This window comes from Danio rerio, chromosome 1 (assembly GCF_049306965.1).
Source record: "Danio rerio strain Tuebingen ecotype United States chromosome 1, GRCz12tu, whole genome shotgun sequence".
In the NCBI taxonomy this organism is placed as follows: domain Eukaryota; kingdom Metazoa; phylum Chordata; class Actinopteri; order Cypriniformes; family Danionidae; genus Danio; species Danio rerio.
The window spans coordinates 33,044,720-33,062,080 of NC_133176.1; the positions used below are offsets into that span (position 1 = coordinate 33,044,720).

The window sequence follows — 17,361 nt, forward strand, 5'->3', positions numbered from 1 at the left end:
TCACCAAATGACACTTGTTTACACTCATAGACATCTTTAAACAGGGCAGCGATGCATCCTCCTCTCCGATTAGCTCAGCAAATACTCAAAAAAATCAATGTTTAAAGGAGCTGTTTCATTCAGGACTGCTGCGCTACAACTCTCATCTAGCCAAGTTTCATTTAAAAGCATAAAATCAAGGCAATTTGTGTTGATAAAATCCTTGGCTAAAAGTGACTTGTTCGGGGGCATGCTCGAGTGACGTCACTGTCTCCGTTCGGTCACACACTGCATGTGCTTGAAGTTTGGACTTGCTATTTACTCGCAATTTAAATCTTAATCATAAAATTCTTCCTCATTCGCTAAGTATTTGTCTCTCCTACTTAGGGTGACCAAACCCTTAATACATTTATACAAACAAAGCTGCTTTAAAAACGGTCTGTCCCTCGAGCATCCGCCTGTTGTTTGTAGCTTTAGCCTGCTAGCGCCGCTGGTCAGCTAAAGCTACCGACCTCTTTTACCATACACTTTTGACTTACTGGCTTTGCTCTTTACCCCGTAAAATGTCGCTTCCGTCTCTGTCCTTGTGTGCAGGAGAAGCATCGATGGAGGCGTTGGAGCTGGAGCTGGAAGAAGTGGAGTCCCAGATCCGGGCGCTTCTGGTGAGACGGTCGCAGCTACGGGAACAACTGCTTGTTGTACCTAATGCTAAGGCCGCCTCATCTAAGGTACGTGGAAATTACAACCACATCATTCCCTCTACCTCAACCCCGCGTCCTTCTCTGTCCAGGCCCAGCGCATCCGGGGCGCGGCTCAGCCAGGCGTCGTTCACGCCGACACCCGGCTACCACGGCGCCTGGGTGCAGCCGCGCAAGGTGCTTCCCAGATCCCGGGGCAGAACGTCTCCTCCCGTGTTCGAGATCTCCACGGAGAACTGCTTCTCCCCTCTCCGCGAGTCGGGTCCCGATGTGGCCATCATCGGTGACTCGATCGTTCGTCACGTCCGTGCCGCCGCCTCAAAAGGTAATAAAGTATGTACTTTCTGCTTTCCTGGTGCCCGTGTGAGAAATATTTCTACACAGATTCCAACCATCCTGGGCGCTGCCGAGAGCCCTGGTGCCGTTGTCCTCCACGTGGGGACAAACGACACTGGGCTCCGGCAGTCTGAGATCCTGAAGAAGGACTTCAGGAGCCTGATCGAGACGGTTCGACACACCTCGCCCGCCACGCAGATCATCGTTTCTGGGCCGCTTCCTACCTACCGCAGAGGAAATGAAGGGTTCAGTAGACTTTTAGCTCTGAATGAATGGCTAATAACATGGTGTAAAGAACAGAAATTGCTCTTTGCTAATAACTGGAATCTTTTCTGGGAGCGTCCTAGGCTCTTCCGTCCTGACGGCCTGCACCCCAGTCGAGCCGGAGCTGAACTCCTGTCGGACAACATCTCCAGATTACTTCTCACCATCTGACTAGCAGGTAAAAATTCACAAAATTCACATTATAGCCACCTAGACTCTTGTTCACCCCACTTAAACATCAGTAACGCATATCTGGCAAATCCTATAGAGACTGTGTCTGTTCCTCGTATTATTAGTTTAAGAAATAAACGTACTGTGTGCTCCAGAAAAAACAATCTAGTAAGAATCAAACCAGAAAAACCAGTTGAAAGTGAAAATACAAATTTCGTAAAACTTGGTCTCCTAAGCATCAGGTCACTTGCACCTAAAGCACTTATCATTAATGAAATAAAAACAGAAAACAATCTTAATGCACTCTGTCTCACTGAAACCTGGCTGAAACAAAATGACTATATTAGCTTAAATGAAGCAACTCCTCCAGGATTCTTATATAAACATGAGGCTCGTCAAACTGGTCGTGGTGGTGGAGTTGCATCAATCTTTAGTGATTTCCTTAATATTAAACAGAGAAACGGACTTATGTTTAGCTCCTTTTAAGTATTATCCCTTAATGTTCAGCTTCCAGATACTATGCAAAAACCTATGTTATCTCTCGCTTTAATCACCATATATAGACCCCCAGGACCCTATGTCAAATTTCTAAAAGAATTTTCTGATTTTATTTCTGACTTACTAGTCAAAACTGATAAAATGCTAATTGTAGGTGACTTTAACATCCACATAGATGACGCTAATGATACATTAGGGCTCGCGTTTATGGATTTAATACACTCACTTGGGATAAAGCAAAACGTTGTGGGTCCAACCCATCGCTTAAAGCATACATTAGATCTAATTCTGTCTTATGGAATCGAGGTTATTGACGTAGACATTATACCACAAAGTGATGATATTACAGATCACTACCTCTTACTATATAAGCTGTGTTTACCTAAAATCAGCAAACCCGCTCCAATACTCCGCCCTAGTAGAACTATTGTTCCGTCAACTAAAGATGAATTTATAAATAACTTACCTGATCTCTCTCTATTTCGTAATGCACCCGCAAACTCAAATGATCTTAATGTAGTAACCAGCAGTATGGATGCCATCTTTACTAGCACACTAAATACTGTGGCACCCATCAAATTAAAAAAGGCTAGAGATTAAAAACTTAAAAACTATTAAAACTATACCATGGTATAATAGTCATACTCGTGCGCTCAAAACAACAACCCGCACCCTGGAACGTAAATGGAAAAAAACTAATTTAGAGGTCTTTAGAATTGCGTACAAAAACAGTATGTCCAGCTATAGGAGGGCTCTTAAATCTGCCAGGACCGAGCACCTGCGCAAACTGATAGAAAATAATCATAACCATCCTAGATTTTTATTTAACACCATCTCTAAATTAGCAAATAATCGGTCATCCTTGGAACAAACTACTCCATCGCAAATTAGTAGTGATGACTTCATGAATTTTTTCAGTAATAAAATAGAAAGCTTTAGACAAAAAATAGGAGATGCCAAACTTTCTGCACCGGCTTATACTCCAAATCCTGTAAATATTTCATTGAATCATAATAATAACCTACACTGCTTCAAAATCATAGAACATGAAGAGTTAGTAAAAATTATAAATAGCTCTAAACCAGCTACGTGTATGCTGGACTCAATTCCAACAAAATTACTGAAAGAGCTGCTACCTGCTATAGGAGAACCTCTTCTTAACATTATCAACTCTTCTTTATCTATAGGCCATGTTCCAAACTCTTACAATCTAGCTGTTATTTAGCCTATTATTAAGAAACCGCAACTAGACACCAACAACTTAGCTAACTATAGGCCTATTTCAAATCTTCCATTTATGTCTAAAATACTAGAAAAAGTTGTTTCCACTCAATTATGCTCTTTTCTGCAGACGAACAATATTTTTGAAGTGTTTCAGTCAGGTTTCAGGGCTCACCACAGTACAGAAACCGCCTTAGTGAAAATAACCAATGATTTACTCTTAGCTGCTGACCGAGGGTGCGTCTCGCTATTAGTTTTACTCGATCTTAGTGCAGCATTTGATACCATTGACCACAATATTCTCATAAATCGCTTAAAGTCTACAGGTGTCCAGGGACAGGCTCTACAATGGTTTAAGTCATACTTAACTGACCGCTACCAGTTTGTGAATATTAATTGACAGCCTTCACAAGTCAGCCCAGTAAAGTATGGGGTGCCTCAAGGATCAGTTTTAGGCCCATTACTGTTTACAATTTACATGCTACCTCTGGGAGACATTATTAGAAGACATGGGATCAGCTTTCACTGCTATGCAGATGATACTCAATTATATATTTCAACTAAACCCGACGAGACGTCTGAACTTTCTAAACTAACTGAGTGTATCAAAGACATCAAAGACTGGATGACCAACAATTTTCTTCTCTTAAACTCAGACAAAACAGAATTATTACTTATTGGGCCTAAATCTTGCACACAGCAGATCTCGCAACTCAATTTACAATTAGAGGGATACAAAGTTAGTTTTAGCTCTACTATAAAAGATCTGGGTGTCATATTAGACAGCAATCTAACTTTTAAAAACCATATATCCCATGTCACAAAAACTGCCTTCTTTCATCTGAGAAATATCGCTAAATTACGAAATATGCTATCCATCTCAGATGCAGAAAAGCTAGTCCATGCTTTTATGACTTCGAGACTGGATTACTGTAATGCTCTATTTGCTGGCTGCCCAGCATCCTCTATTAACAAACTTCAATTAGTACAAAATGCAGCAGCCAGAGTTCTGACCAGGTCTAGAAAATATGATCATATAACCCCAATTTTATCCTCCTTACACTGGCTGCCTGTTAAGTTTCGTATTGAATTTAAAATATTACTTCTCACCTATAAAGCTCTAAATAATCTAGCTCCTGTTTATCTAACCAACCTTCTGTCTCGCTACAAACCAACTCGCTCTTTAAGATCTCAAAATTCAGGGCTTCTGGTAGTACCTAGAATAGCAAAGGTATAGCAAATAGCGAAGAATAGCGAAGGTCGAGCCTTCTCTTTCATGGCTCCTACACTCTGGAATAGCCTTCCTGATAACGTCCGAGGCTCAGACAAACTCTCCCAGTTCAAAACTAGATCTATCTGTTTAGTAAAGCATACACTCAATGCATCACCTAGCGGGTTCCACACAAGCTTCTGCATCTTGCTTATATACACTATGAACAGCAGCTACGCTAATTATTTTCTTTATTCTCTATTTTCACCTGGGGATACTCATCCCGAGGTCCTCAGATTATGCGGAGTCACTGATTGGATCCAAGACCAGCGACGTGATGATCCCAAGGATTCCATATTTAGGACCAGGCCATATCCTGAGCTGCTGCTGCGCTGATGGTCGTGGGGAGTTGAGAACATGACTCTGATTCCAGCGACGCTCCAGGGACAGACGAGTCTTCGCTGAGGCCATCTTCCAGCCTAAACCACGGCGAATGAAGCTCTGCACAAGACTTTTGGCCAGCGGAGAAATTAAAATGGTCGTGCCCAACTGAGTCTGGTTCTCTCAAGGTTTTTTTTCTTCACTCCCATCAGGTGAAGTTTTTTTTCCCTCTCCGCTGTCGCCACTGCCTCGCATGGTTCAGGATTGGTAGAGCTACGCATCGATGAATTGGCTCTTCAGTGTTTGAACTCTCAGTAATGATTAAATCACACTGAACTGAGCTAAACTGAACTGAACTTAAACACTAAAACCTGAACCACACTGTTCCAGTTACTCTGACCATTTATGTGAAGCTGCTTTGACACAATCTACATTGTAAAAGCGCTTTACAAATAAAGCTGAATTGAATTGAATTGAATGTTTAAAAGTGCTAACTTAACAGTTTTAGCTGTTTTCCCTACAGTAGTTTCAGATTTACATTTAATAAACACCAGATTTGAATTATTTGCTATACAGCTTGAAGAAATCTTTGGTTTTCTGCCACGTAATAAAAGACCTAAGACCACTTATACAGTAGGTGTAGGACGAGGTGGGCTCAGAGATGGGTGTGAGGCTTGCTGATTTTTGGTGGCTATAGCTGGGGGCTTGCAGCAATAGAGTGTGAGAATTTAGTTCCAGCAAACACCAGTTCCTCCATCTTTAAAAAAAAAAATTCAAGAGAGGCAAGCAAGGTGACAATGAGAATGTGTCTGGTGACAGAGGCTGTGGGTCTGGGGTTTCTGGCTGCTGAGACATGTTGACCAGGCTGCTTTGCTGCAGATCATTCATGAGTGCTGAGACTTGATGCTGTTCTGATGAGCTCAGTGTGCAGCTGCGTCAGCCACAGGTCCACTCAGAAGCTGATTTGAAGTCCTGTGGTCATTCGGACATTTGCTAGGTGTGTGTGTCATTTGGGTTAAGTTTGGTGGCACACACAGCTGATGGATGATGGAGGGAGAAATAGATGTTGTCCTTTAGCACTTTTGCACCAAGTTTGTTTGGATAAAGGCTGTTTGATTTAAACAGCTGTCTTTGGTTCCAGAAGAGATTGAAATTGTCAATAAAATTGAGTCCTTTCCTGTTACATGTTTTCTGCAGCATGCATTTAGACCAAGGGGCCTGGAAAACATATTTGTCCCACTTGCAGGGAGTGGTCAACTGATGTACGGCTGAATTTTTAGTCTTTCAACTGTTTCCAAAAGCTCACAGAAATCTCTCTTGAGTAATTATGACTGTTCCTTCCGAATATCATTCTTCCCCACATGGATGACAATACATTTTGCATTCTCTTGTTTCCTTAATATGTTTTTAAGCTCTTTGTTTATATCAGAAACTGTTGAGGGAAGCAGTATGTCATTGTAGCTCTTCTAAAATTATTATTATTGACTCACCATCAATCAATGTTCATATCTTGGCTGCGACGGGAGCAGAATGCCGTTGTCTATTCGGTCTTGAGCCTCTGTTCCGTGCAGAATTAGCTGCTGAGTCATGCGATCACTGTCTGACTGCATTTGGGGATTCTTCACCCAAAACTTCATATCTGTTCTGAAGCTGTATTTGAGTCCAAACTGTATTTGGGGTAGAGGACGCTAATGCAGCAATGGATGATCTGACCTCAGGAGTACCCTTTGGTCTTGCATCTTGTTTATGCCAATGGTTACGCTCACTTTCAACAGTTTTATTCTGTTTTTTTTTTGTGCTCAAAACAGCAGCTGGAGTAGATTTATGGGACTCACCGGCTGTATGCTGTGAGGGTCCACAATGAAGCGGTCCTGCGTGATCCGACGCATGGTAAGTAACTTTGTTTCAATAACTGCAAACTTTTGTAGAAGTCTGTGGCAGTTTGTGCAGCTGGGAGATACTAAATCATTATGATCCAGAGCCATTTTCACAGCCGTGTTTTCCTGTCTCAGGAATGTAAGCAGCTAGTAGCGAAAGAATTGTTTAGACAATAATTCCCCTGAGTAAAGTTGTATTTCAGAAAGTATGTAGATTCGATGTTGATCTTCAAGCTGTGTCATTTGAGCACTGTGCTGATAAGCTCAAATTAATATTTGAGTATAAAATCTAAAAGCAAAAGTGCAAGGAGAGGAGCAGTAGGCAAAGATGTCCAAAAAGTATCAAAGCAGGAAGTAGATATATTATCCAGCATTTGTTTTACAATGCCCTTCCAGCTCCAACCCTACACTGGGAAACACCAATATACTCTCATTCACACACACTCATACACTACGGCTAATTTAGCTTATTTAATTCCCCTATTGCGCATGTCCTTGGACTTGTAGGGAAAACCAGAGGAAACTCGCACAAACATGGGGAGAACATGCAAACTTCATATAGATATGCCAACTGACCCAGCCAGGCCTCAAACCAGTGACCTTCTTGCTGTGAGTGCTGTTTTCCATGCTATAAAATGCTCTAAACCCAGATTGAAATTTCTCACAAATATTGTTTTTTTGTAGGAAGGAACAAGAACTTTTTGTAGTATCTTTGATAGAAAATGCAGGTTTGAAATGGGTTCTATCTATTACTAATTCTTTGGGATGAATCTGTGTTTTTTTAAAGGGTCATGAAAAGATTAGAAGTTTAATGCTTTGAATTTATAGTTGGTTATTTATAAAGTATCTGTACTGTATATGGCATGGGCCTGTTGGTTAGAACATTTCTGCAGTAGTTTACATGTGTTAAATTGTAAAAGTAGACTTTTCTAAAAATAAATAAATAAACAAAATCTAACTTAATAATAATAATAAATATTATTAAAGTAGGATTTTTACATTTCCTAATAAATAATAAATATTAAATTTAATTTCTTAATAAATAGCCTCTATTTATTTATTTATATGATTTATAGTCTCTGAAATTAGAATAAGTCTTAGCTTTTGTAAGTGATTTTGTGTTTTAGAATAGAATATGTAATATTCTCAATAATATTTGTGAAGGAAACATAGGCTCTATATGTGCCATTTACATATATTTTAATTATTACAGAAAATGAGTGCATGTTTTTATCAAAACTAATATTGGATTTTTTTTTTAATCTGTGTTTGTGTAAAACAATATAATTTGCACAAAGAAATTATGGGGTTCTTCTCTAAAGAAGTTGTTACCACTCCGTTTAGAGCATCATTATGGGCCTTTTACGTTGCAACTAACGTGGTTCAAACGATGGATCTGCGAAAGAAAAACTACGGGTTTTGGGAAACACTCGTCACTACCTCAATCTTTTCCCTAATGGTGCATCGTACTGTAATAGCTCAGCCGTGAGTGTGTCGTTGTGTGGGAATTGTTGATCACCCCAGAAAGAGGAATTCGCTGCTTGTCGTAAGTCACAATTAATCAGTATTTTCAAATACACATAACTACTAGCATAACATAAGATTGAATACACCCAGATATCTATAGTATAGACATTTATAATTATTTTTAGATATTAGAAATTATTTTTAAAAATTATAAATAAACATTAAGCTTAATCTTTCATGTAGTGTAACTTTAGACTAAACGCGTGCATAGTGGCGCAGTGGGTAGCACGATCGCCTTAAAGAAAGAAGGTCGCTGGTTCGAGCCTCAGCTGGGTCAGTTGGCGTTTCTGTGTGTTGTTTGCATTTTCTCCTTGTGTTGACGTGGGTTTCTTCTGCTTGCTCCGATTTCAAAAGACATGCACTAGAGGTGAATTGTGTAAGCTAAATTGTCCGTAGTGTATGTGTGTGAATGAGAGTATACAGTATGGATGTTTCCCAGTGATGGGTTGCTGGATAAGTTGCCGGTTCATTGCGCTGTGGTCACCCCATATTAATAAAGGAACTAAGCCGATAACAAAATGAATGAATGAATGAAACTATTTTAACAACAAAATTCATGTTCTTACGCATATTTGAAAATCGAAATATTAGATAATGCACAATATAAAATTGATGTTTGTCAACGTTTGCAGAAAAGATAAAAAAGAAAACAAAAAATGAATGAATCACTGGGGCTGTGGTATATCACGTGACAATCTTGACATGTCACTATGGAAACTTCAAGAGAAGTGTTCTAATTAATATTACTTTAAATACTAACTCTACTAACTCTACCGGGGGGTCAGGTGGAGTATTTAGAACTTATGCGTGAAAAAGCTAAGAAAAACTGAAAGAGTACTTTTGATGATGCTAACTTTGCCATCTGAATAAACATAAACAAAGAGCATTATTTACACACATAATTTGTAAAGACATGTAAATCAACATGAAATGTAACTGCTTCTTTAAAAAGAAAAAAGAAGAAGAACAAAAAGAAGAAGATGAATGGCAAACCTGGATTTCACTATTTCAAGATTCAAAAACCTCTCAGGTAACACTTTTGTTTTTGCACACTTTAAAAAATAACACTGATGGTAACTCATGATTTATCATCTGTAACTTATGATTTCCAGTTTTTTAATTTTGCTCCATTGAAGTGAGATTGCAGGAGAAGAAGGTACATTGATCAAGTTGTGGAGGGTTCCCCTACAGCTGAGAAATAACAGCTCCCACTCTGGAAGACATCTACCTAGAAAATACAAATCTGTGTTTTGCTCTTGTCCAATCAGTTTCTTGACATTTTTTATTTTATTTTATTTATTATTTGCTTCCTTATAGAAAAACAAAACCCTCTTAGGTTTCTTTGATGGGTCTTCCATATGGCAGAACTGTTTGTGTATTTTTCATCTCACAGTCAGCTTTTGGCTAACTTCACCTAGCCTATGAAACAAACACGTGATCTGTGTGCTAAAACAGATCATAGCCTAGATAGCATAGACCATAGTATAAATCATCTTCTCATAGGCATTTCTTTGTCCATGGTTCCTTTATTTGTTTTATGTGGCATGAGGCAGATATGGTACATGGAAATGAGCAATTTATCTAGTTAAAAGTTATTGTACCACTGATATTACTTTATTATGTTATTCTGTATGTAAAAAAACTACATATTGCTTCTTTATTAGTGTTGTTAGTGTGTCATATTGCATATATTACAGTAGGCCATGCATGCCAATCTCCAGTTGCTTGTTTTTATTAAATTTTAGCTAGTGATTTGCAAATAAATCATTATATAATTACTTTACATCTTGAGGCACATCACTAAATAAATAAAAAAGCCAACAACAATAACATTACTCAACTTCTATGTTGAGTCATTTGACAACATATATAGACTCTTTAAGGACCAATTCACACTAATAACTACAGCCTTATTACCTGGCAATTAATACAACAATGGCTGTAATTATAAAGTATGATCTTATTCTACATCCCTAATCCTACCAATACCTAAATCCAACGACTTCCAAGCTCACTTACAAAGCAGCAAATTAGAAGTTCATTGAGCTGAAAGTCTTAGTTAATGATTTGTTAATAGCAAAGATTGTACCTTAAATATGCTGTATGTGTTTTACTCTTCTACAGCATAAATACCAATACAATGTGTTTGCAGTTATATAAGAAATATGTTAAGTAAATATACTTGTTTATCTAAAAAAAAAAACATATTAAAAATTACAGTTCACTTGTGCTTAAGTTAAGCATTATTTTAATACACATTAGTGCTCCTGTATTGTAAAGTATTACTAAAAATCCTTCTAAAGAGCTATTGGTGCAGATACTGGAGTAAGTAGGGATATTATAAATGGGAGGAATGAGATGCTGATGAAAAGATGATGAAAAGAGAAACTACAATACATTGGAGGCTAGGGATTGCACTGTTATCTTAGCTGACTCAATGTAGTTCCAGTTTGGTGGTTGTCTCATCATTATTCATGCATATTGTTGTTTTTTAGAGTCCCAGAATGGGTTTACTAGGAACATTATTTTAAAAGAGAATTCATATTGTGTCAATAAAAAGATGCATTTGTTTTGGCTCACATTGCCAGCAGCCATGTAGTCAAAATGTTTTTAGCTTCTTGTAAAGCTAAACAAGGTTCAATGTCAAAATGCAATTGTTTAATAACTAATGCTTTGGTTAAATTAATTTGATATGACCTTAGCTCTAGAGACAGCTTGTAGCAGTAAACAAAGCAGTCCTATACAAAAAGAGGAGCTATTTCTGCATTTAAATTTAGTAAATTGGATACAGTAAATGTGATAATCATATTAGACATGTTATTAATGTAAGTCTAGTGATTAAACACCAGTTGTAATTTTGCCCTCATACTGAAAAAGCACAAGACATTTATGCCTATAAATATGCAAATTCTGCATGGTTATAATGAATTCTGGCTAATACATAAAAGAAGATTATTGTAATCATGTTATGCATAATTTATAAACAATGAATACATAATGCCATGCTCTATAAAGGTGAAAAAAATAAATATAATAAATCTGTATACAAAAAGTAAATGTATCACACCATTATGATATGCATTATAAAAGAGGAAAAAATAAATTAGGGAAAAAATAAACCTAATTGTGCATTTTTCAAAGTAGCATAAAGATTCTACTTTTTAAAGAACTGCAGTTATTGTTGCAAAAAAAAAAAAAAAAAAGTAGCAGATTGCAATGTGATATAGCCTTCAAATAAAATCATCTGTCAAATAAACTCAATTATCTCTGCTAGTGAACATGATCTATTAATCCTCAAAGGAAAATCCACATACTTGAATTATATTTTTACAACAGATCATTTATCATTATTTATCCTATATCATCAATTAACCCTCTACTTATAGATGCTAAATAAAACAGGTGTAAAGAATGGCTTTTCTAAAGAAACAATGATACAATTAAATTGAAGTGAACAAACATGTTATGCCCATACCAATTTGATGAATTAAAAGAATATATTTAAAATTTACCTCAACATTTTTCAGTCTAGTTAAAATTAAAAACAAATTGATACTAATCTGGCTGTATAATGTGAACAAATAATGACGTTGCATCAGAAGCTGAAGAGAGCACACAATCTTTGTTCTCTGCATTGTTTGCAATTTCACTGTACATTCCTTTAATGAGATAAAAGGGAAAAAAGATCTTGTTAGTAGAACAATAGGTGACATTGAAGGCTGGAAATTCATCTTAGGCTGCATGAAGAATAAAATGATTGACAGTTTGACTGCTGTGTTCATTATTGGTCATAAGTCATTGAGCAGCTTGCATAATTTAGCATTGATCGTTAAGTATTTTAGTAATTATATAGTCAAAGACCACTGGTTGATATGCGCAATTATATCTGAGTATGACAGTTGTGTCACACTGAGAAAAATGAACTACCCTTCACATACTGATAGCTCCAAAAATGCATAAAGTGTTTCTATGGAAAAAAATTACATTGTTCTATATAAAAAACATAACATCATGACTGACAACCTTCATGGCTGTAATCATGAAAACTTCAAAAAGACATGGAAACTTTGAATTGCTCTGAAGGTCAGGATAGAAATAGTACAGTCAGTTGCTATTTTTGAACAGAGGATCTTCCTTTAAAGCTAAATGGTAAATGTCAAAATGACCTTTTGACAAGATGAACCCTGCACTGCATGGTCATTATATTAATGTGGCAACTGAGGTCACTGAAACTTAAGTCATTAATTATGCTTACTGTGTGGAAAAAAACGGTATATGTATGAGATGTATTCACCTTATTCTCAGCTGTCGAGTGGGCGCTGCCATTTGAATCTTTTTGTCTCACGACTTCCGGTCACATTCACTTCCATTCATTTTTTGACGTTAACAACTGCTCGTTACGCTGCTTGATGTTGCTATTTAATATTTTCTAATTATATTATGCTTCTTGGTCTGTGTAGTCATGCAAAAATTTGTTTGTTGAGCAAGTAGTTTGGCCATTTTCTGCCGTTTATTATTCCTAGTCATTTCTCCCATAGGCGACTGCATCGGAAGTTCTAAGACAATCGCGAAAACAGGCGCACTTCTGCATTTTAGAATAAGGTCAATACTAACAGTTTGAAATATAAATGTGTTAGAGTTCGATGGAGATAAAGTAAAAATAGTTTAAGAAAATAATTAATTTACTGGGAAGACAAACCTTTCAAAATTAAGTTAAAAATTAAAAAATACATAAGTTATCACTTTATAATTGGTCCCTTTTTGTTGATGATAATGTGATAGAGTGCATGAGGTAAGTGAATGTGATTGACATCTGCAATGACCAACCAGTGCACAGTACTCCCCTATTTAGAGCTGAGGGCTGTAGCCTATTGTGAGGCATGTTCTAAATCCCACTTTCTGTGTGTGTGTGTGTGTGTGTGTGTGTGTGTGTGTGTGTGTGTGTGTGTGTGTGTGTGTGTGTGTGTGTGTGTGCGCGCCAGCAGTGGCCTCCAGGTAAGGTGCAGTTAGCATAGCGGTTTGCTAATTGTTTAGTGGGTGTTGACTGCTACACTGTCAGGTACATGTGTTGTAACAGACATAGCGTCTGTTGCCGGGGCTTTGATTACCAGGTAGTTTAAACAACATGACTTTCCCTATGCTGTAGTTTTAGTGTGGTTGGAGATTTTAAATCGATCGGCGAATATGATATAAGCACCTCATTCAAGTGTTTTGCATGTGGTTGTAAGTGGGAGTGTTAACCAATGCAATGATTTACATGTGTGTCTGTGTGTTTATAGGATATTCCTTCTCGTTGGGATGGTAAATGTGCCTGCATCATTTCTGTCGCTGCTGTATCGAAATGTTCATGCTACTGTCGGAGTGATGCTACTTTTAGGGGTTTATCCGTTCTCGCCGCATGTCTCAGTTTACTCGCCGTCATTCATATCCCTGGCTAGCTCAACTGTGCAGTCGATGTGCCCTTATGGCAGCTTCCATGCTGGGTAGAATGTAGGCTCCAAACTGAGTTTGTCCAGGTGATATGGGCATCCTGTTTGTTTTCATCCGACAGCACCCATTGCCGGTGGTTTTATTCCCTGACCAAGGTCCCCCTTGGTACGGATGAACTGGCTCACAGATGGCCATGGGGCATGCGCAAAAACTTGAGTCAGTTTCCCTGAGTCAGTTTACTCACACAGATACTGTGTAAATTCGGAGAGGACGAGGAGTAGGTCTTGTTAGTTGCACCTGTAATGATTATTAGATTTATCACAAATATTAACACCAATATTTTAGTATTGACATTAATATTGATCTTTTAGCCACACGCAGGGCACCAATTAATGTATTGGTAATTGGATTTATCACAAATATTAAAACCAATATATTGATATTGATAATAATATTGATATTTTTCTCTCGTGTGAAGGCACCAGTTAATGTATTGATAATTGGATTTATCACAAACATTATTGTTAATTAATATAAACAAATGTAAAGGTGTTTATCTGGCCAAATCTAATGAGATCGTCTGACTTGTAGATGATTTTACTGTCTTACTGTATTATCAACACATGGAAGACACAGTTTTAATAAATGTGTATTTATTAACAAAAAAGTAAACAAGGGTAACTTAAATTACTCAATGTACAATAAATGAAGTGCATTGGCATGAGTCATGAAGGTAATTAAATTTTCTAAAGACAAGCTAGAGTCTGATAAGGTAAACCTTATTCTAAAATAACAAAGAACAGATGAAATAATGAATATCAGTTATAAACATCTAATTAATTAAAAATATTTTATACTGATACACACTATGCCAAAGTCTCTCTTAGAGGTTGGGGTTCTTGCAGGTTTTGAGGCATGGAACGAGCAGACTTAGCTCTCTTGAACTTTGAGAAGAAGAAATCTGGAGATTCTGGAACACGCAGAACTGGAGATTTTAGGAAGTGGTGGTTCTGATGTCGGGGACCGGTAGAGTTTCCGTAAATTTGGGACATGCAGATTTCTGAAGGTAGTAATCCTAAAGCGATGGTTACAGATGCCTTGGGAAAAGAATCCAATGACCACATCCTTGCTGGAACACGCAGCAAAGTTCTGAAGTTTTTGAGCAATTTGGATAGCCTTGTGTAGCACTGCCACACACAATGTATCACACCACTTCTCTTCCTGATACCACCTTTTCTTCCTGATACCACTACATGGTTTTTCTTCTTTAAGAGAATGTGTTTTATGCTTTCTGTAGAAGGCGGGATTGAAGATGGCGCCTTTCAAATCTGAGCTGGTCACTTGAAGGTATCATTCATAGTGTGGCCAGCGGCGTTTGCATAGTCATAGGACACAGTTAAACTGTTATTATATTAAGAGTCTTAAATATTTTTCTATGCATAATTCAATTTCCAAACCACATCTAATTTACTCAAGGCATTGTTTTTAATATATAGAGTCTAAACATCACTATGTAATGTTGATCTTTGCCTAAACATTCATATATAAACATTAATAACCAAAGTTTCATACAGTGGAGTATTTCAAGCAGTGCATATTAAATATATGCATGATCATTGAATCTAAAGGTACATGAAGTGAAACATTCCATTTTCTGTCCTCTTTTTGAGATGGAAGATTGTGATCCATGTGTCTCTCTGTCTGAGATGATGTAGAATGCTGATTAGTTTAAGAAGTCTTTTGCAAGTTTTGGGCTCTAAGCACCTTGGTCCTTCAGAAGAACAAAGGACAGATGGTTCTCCAACCTCTCCATTGCCATTGATAGGCTTAACAAAAGGGTCAGAGTTAACCGTTTACTCTGCAGGATTTGTTTATATTTAAAATTAATTTCCACAAGTTAATTTCCACAAGTTTCTGATTTTCACTACATGTCCCTCTGGCGATCCCATATGCTTCACTCAGCCACGGATTAGTTGCCCTCTCTTAAGGTGGGCCCGTGTCTCAGGCTGCAAAGGTAAGAGCTTAGCAAATTCTAAAATTTGAATACTTACTCGCTCTCCACCATTAACTCTCCTCCAACTGCTTGTATGTGTAAGTGTATGTATCTGTATGTGTGTGTCTTGTGGTTCATTTTAACATTCATATTGGTGTGTTGTGTGCTTCGTAAGATAATGACTCAGCTTCTGATTTGTTATTGTTGCCCACATAATAATGAAAGAATTGCTAAAGATAACTTTACACAAACCATTCTATTTGGTGGACAAATACGTAGATTAAGTGTAAGCTGTGAATATAATTCTATGCTCTATCATTTTTGAATATTTCAATATTTGGACAAATTCCCAATACTTAAATTTGAAAAAAATCTAAGAGCTGATTCTTACATTGATTATAGCCTTTCCAGGGGCTAGCCTACAATCGCTGAGCATATTTTTTAATAGACAGAACAACTTTGTTTTCAGCTCTCCAAACAAGCTTTTGTTTACAAACAAAATGGAGTTAACTATTGCTCCAGTCGTAGCTGCAGCCACTTGAGCTACTGCTGCCATAACCATTAATCTCATTGCAATGCTAAGAGTAATCGAAGTCACCATTTGAGCTAATTCTGCCTAACCAGCAAGAGCTGTCAGGTCTATCAGAGCCTTCTGATCTGCCTGTGCCTTCTGTCCCAGAGCCTCCTGATTCACTTGGGTTGTCTGACCCACAGTTGCCCCATGACATAGTTCCTCTTGATCCACCAGGATTGTCTGATCCAGCACTGCCTCCTGACCCAGAATCACCTGATCAACCACGGTCATCTGGCCCACCCATGCCTCCTGACCCAAAGCCTCCTGATCCAAGGAGGTTGTCTGAAGTGCTGCTGTCTTCTGATCCAAAACCTCCTGACCCACCAGGATTATCTGACCCACTGGTGCCTTCTGATCTGTGCCCCCAGATCTGCTAAAACTCCATGCTCCAAGCCTAAACTGTTCATTTTGGGGTAGTGAAAAAGTAAGAATTTCTCTTCCTCAATATAAACATTAATTTTGCTATAGATTTTTTTTTAGCAAATGATGGAATTCATGAGTAGCACAAGATTAAACAATGCAACGTGGCATTGTGCAAAGCAAATTAACAAAAGATTGCAGTGTGGAGAGTGCAGTTTGTGTGTTGTATGCTCACGAATGCTTGTGTGTGTGTGTGTGTGTGGTGTGTGTGTGTGTGTGTGTGTGTGTGTGTGTGTGTGTGTGTGTGGTGCACTTGCAGTAAGACTATACCTGCCACTGGTAAGCCTCTACTTCTCCGATTGTCTTATTGTTTTCCTTGATGTTACTGTGCTGCTACTATTGGTGACGAGTTTTTAAAACAGATTTTTTATATGGAATAATTAAGTAAAATAAAGTTTTGTATTTTTGGTATTCATGTTTCATGCCTGTTCCTCACACCAAGAACGTGTATTAAATTCCCAGTGATCAGGGTGGGGTAGTCAGCTTCAATTTAATAATATTCTCCCAACTTACCACTCCACCACATTCGCATGAGACATTCGCATGAGACTATGTACAAACACATGAGCACATTTTGATGTATATGCCTTTTGATAATCAAACCCTTGAGCAAATGTCAGAAATGCTAAATGGACACCTAAGAACAAAGACAGAGCGATGATCAATTCTTAGCCTGTTTGACCAATATTTCATCAAAGTGAAAGTGAAAGATATGTCTTAAAAGCAGGTGTCAGGATCCCACAGAAAGAACATATTGATTACGCCCTCCAGACATCAATGCT

The 17,361-nt window shown here is 37.8% G+C and overlaps 1 protein-coding gene across 3 annotated transcripts; it reads left to right on the forward strand.

Moving 5' to 3' along the window:
• Positions 1-336: 336 nt before the first annotated feature.
• LOC141385753 (uncharacterized) lies at positions 337-4,756 on the forward strand. Of its 3 annotated transcripts, none has more exons than XM_073951961.1 (2): positions 337-1,455; positions 4,674-4,756. In XM_073951961.1, the coding sequence occupies exon 1, from the start codon at positions 543-545 to the stop codon at positions 1,446-1,448; it is 906 nt and encodes a 301-aa protein (XP_073808062.1). In that variant the 5' UTR covers positions 337-542; the 3' UTR covers positions 1,449-1,455; positions 4,674-4,756. The 3 variants fall into 3 exon arrangements, with proteins under 3 accessions (XP_073808062.1, XP_073808070.1, XP_073808069.1); XM_073951969.1 differs by lacking the exon at positions 4,674-4,756 and having other exon boundaries at positions 337-472; positions 574-1,712; XM_073951968.1 differs by lacking the exon at positions 4,674-4,756 and having other exon boundaries at positions 337-416; positions 574-1,712.
• The last annotated feature ends 12,605 nt before the right edge of the window (positions 4,757-17,361 follow it).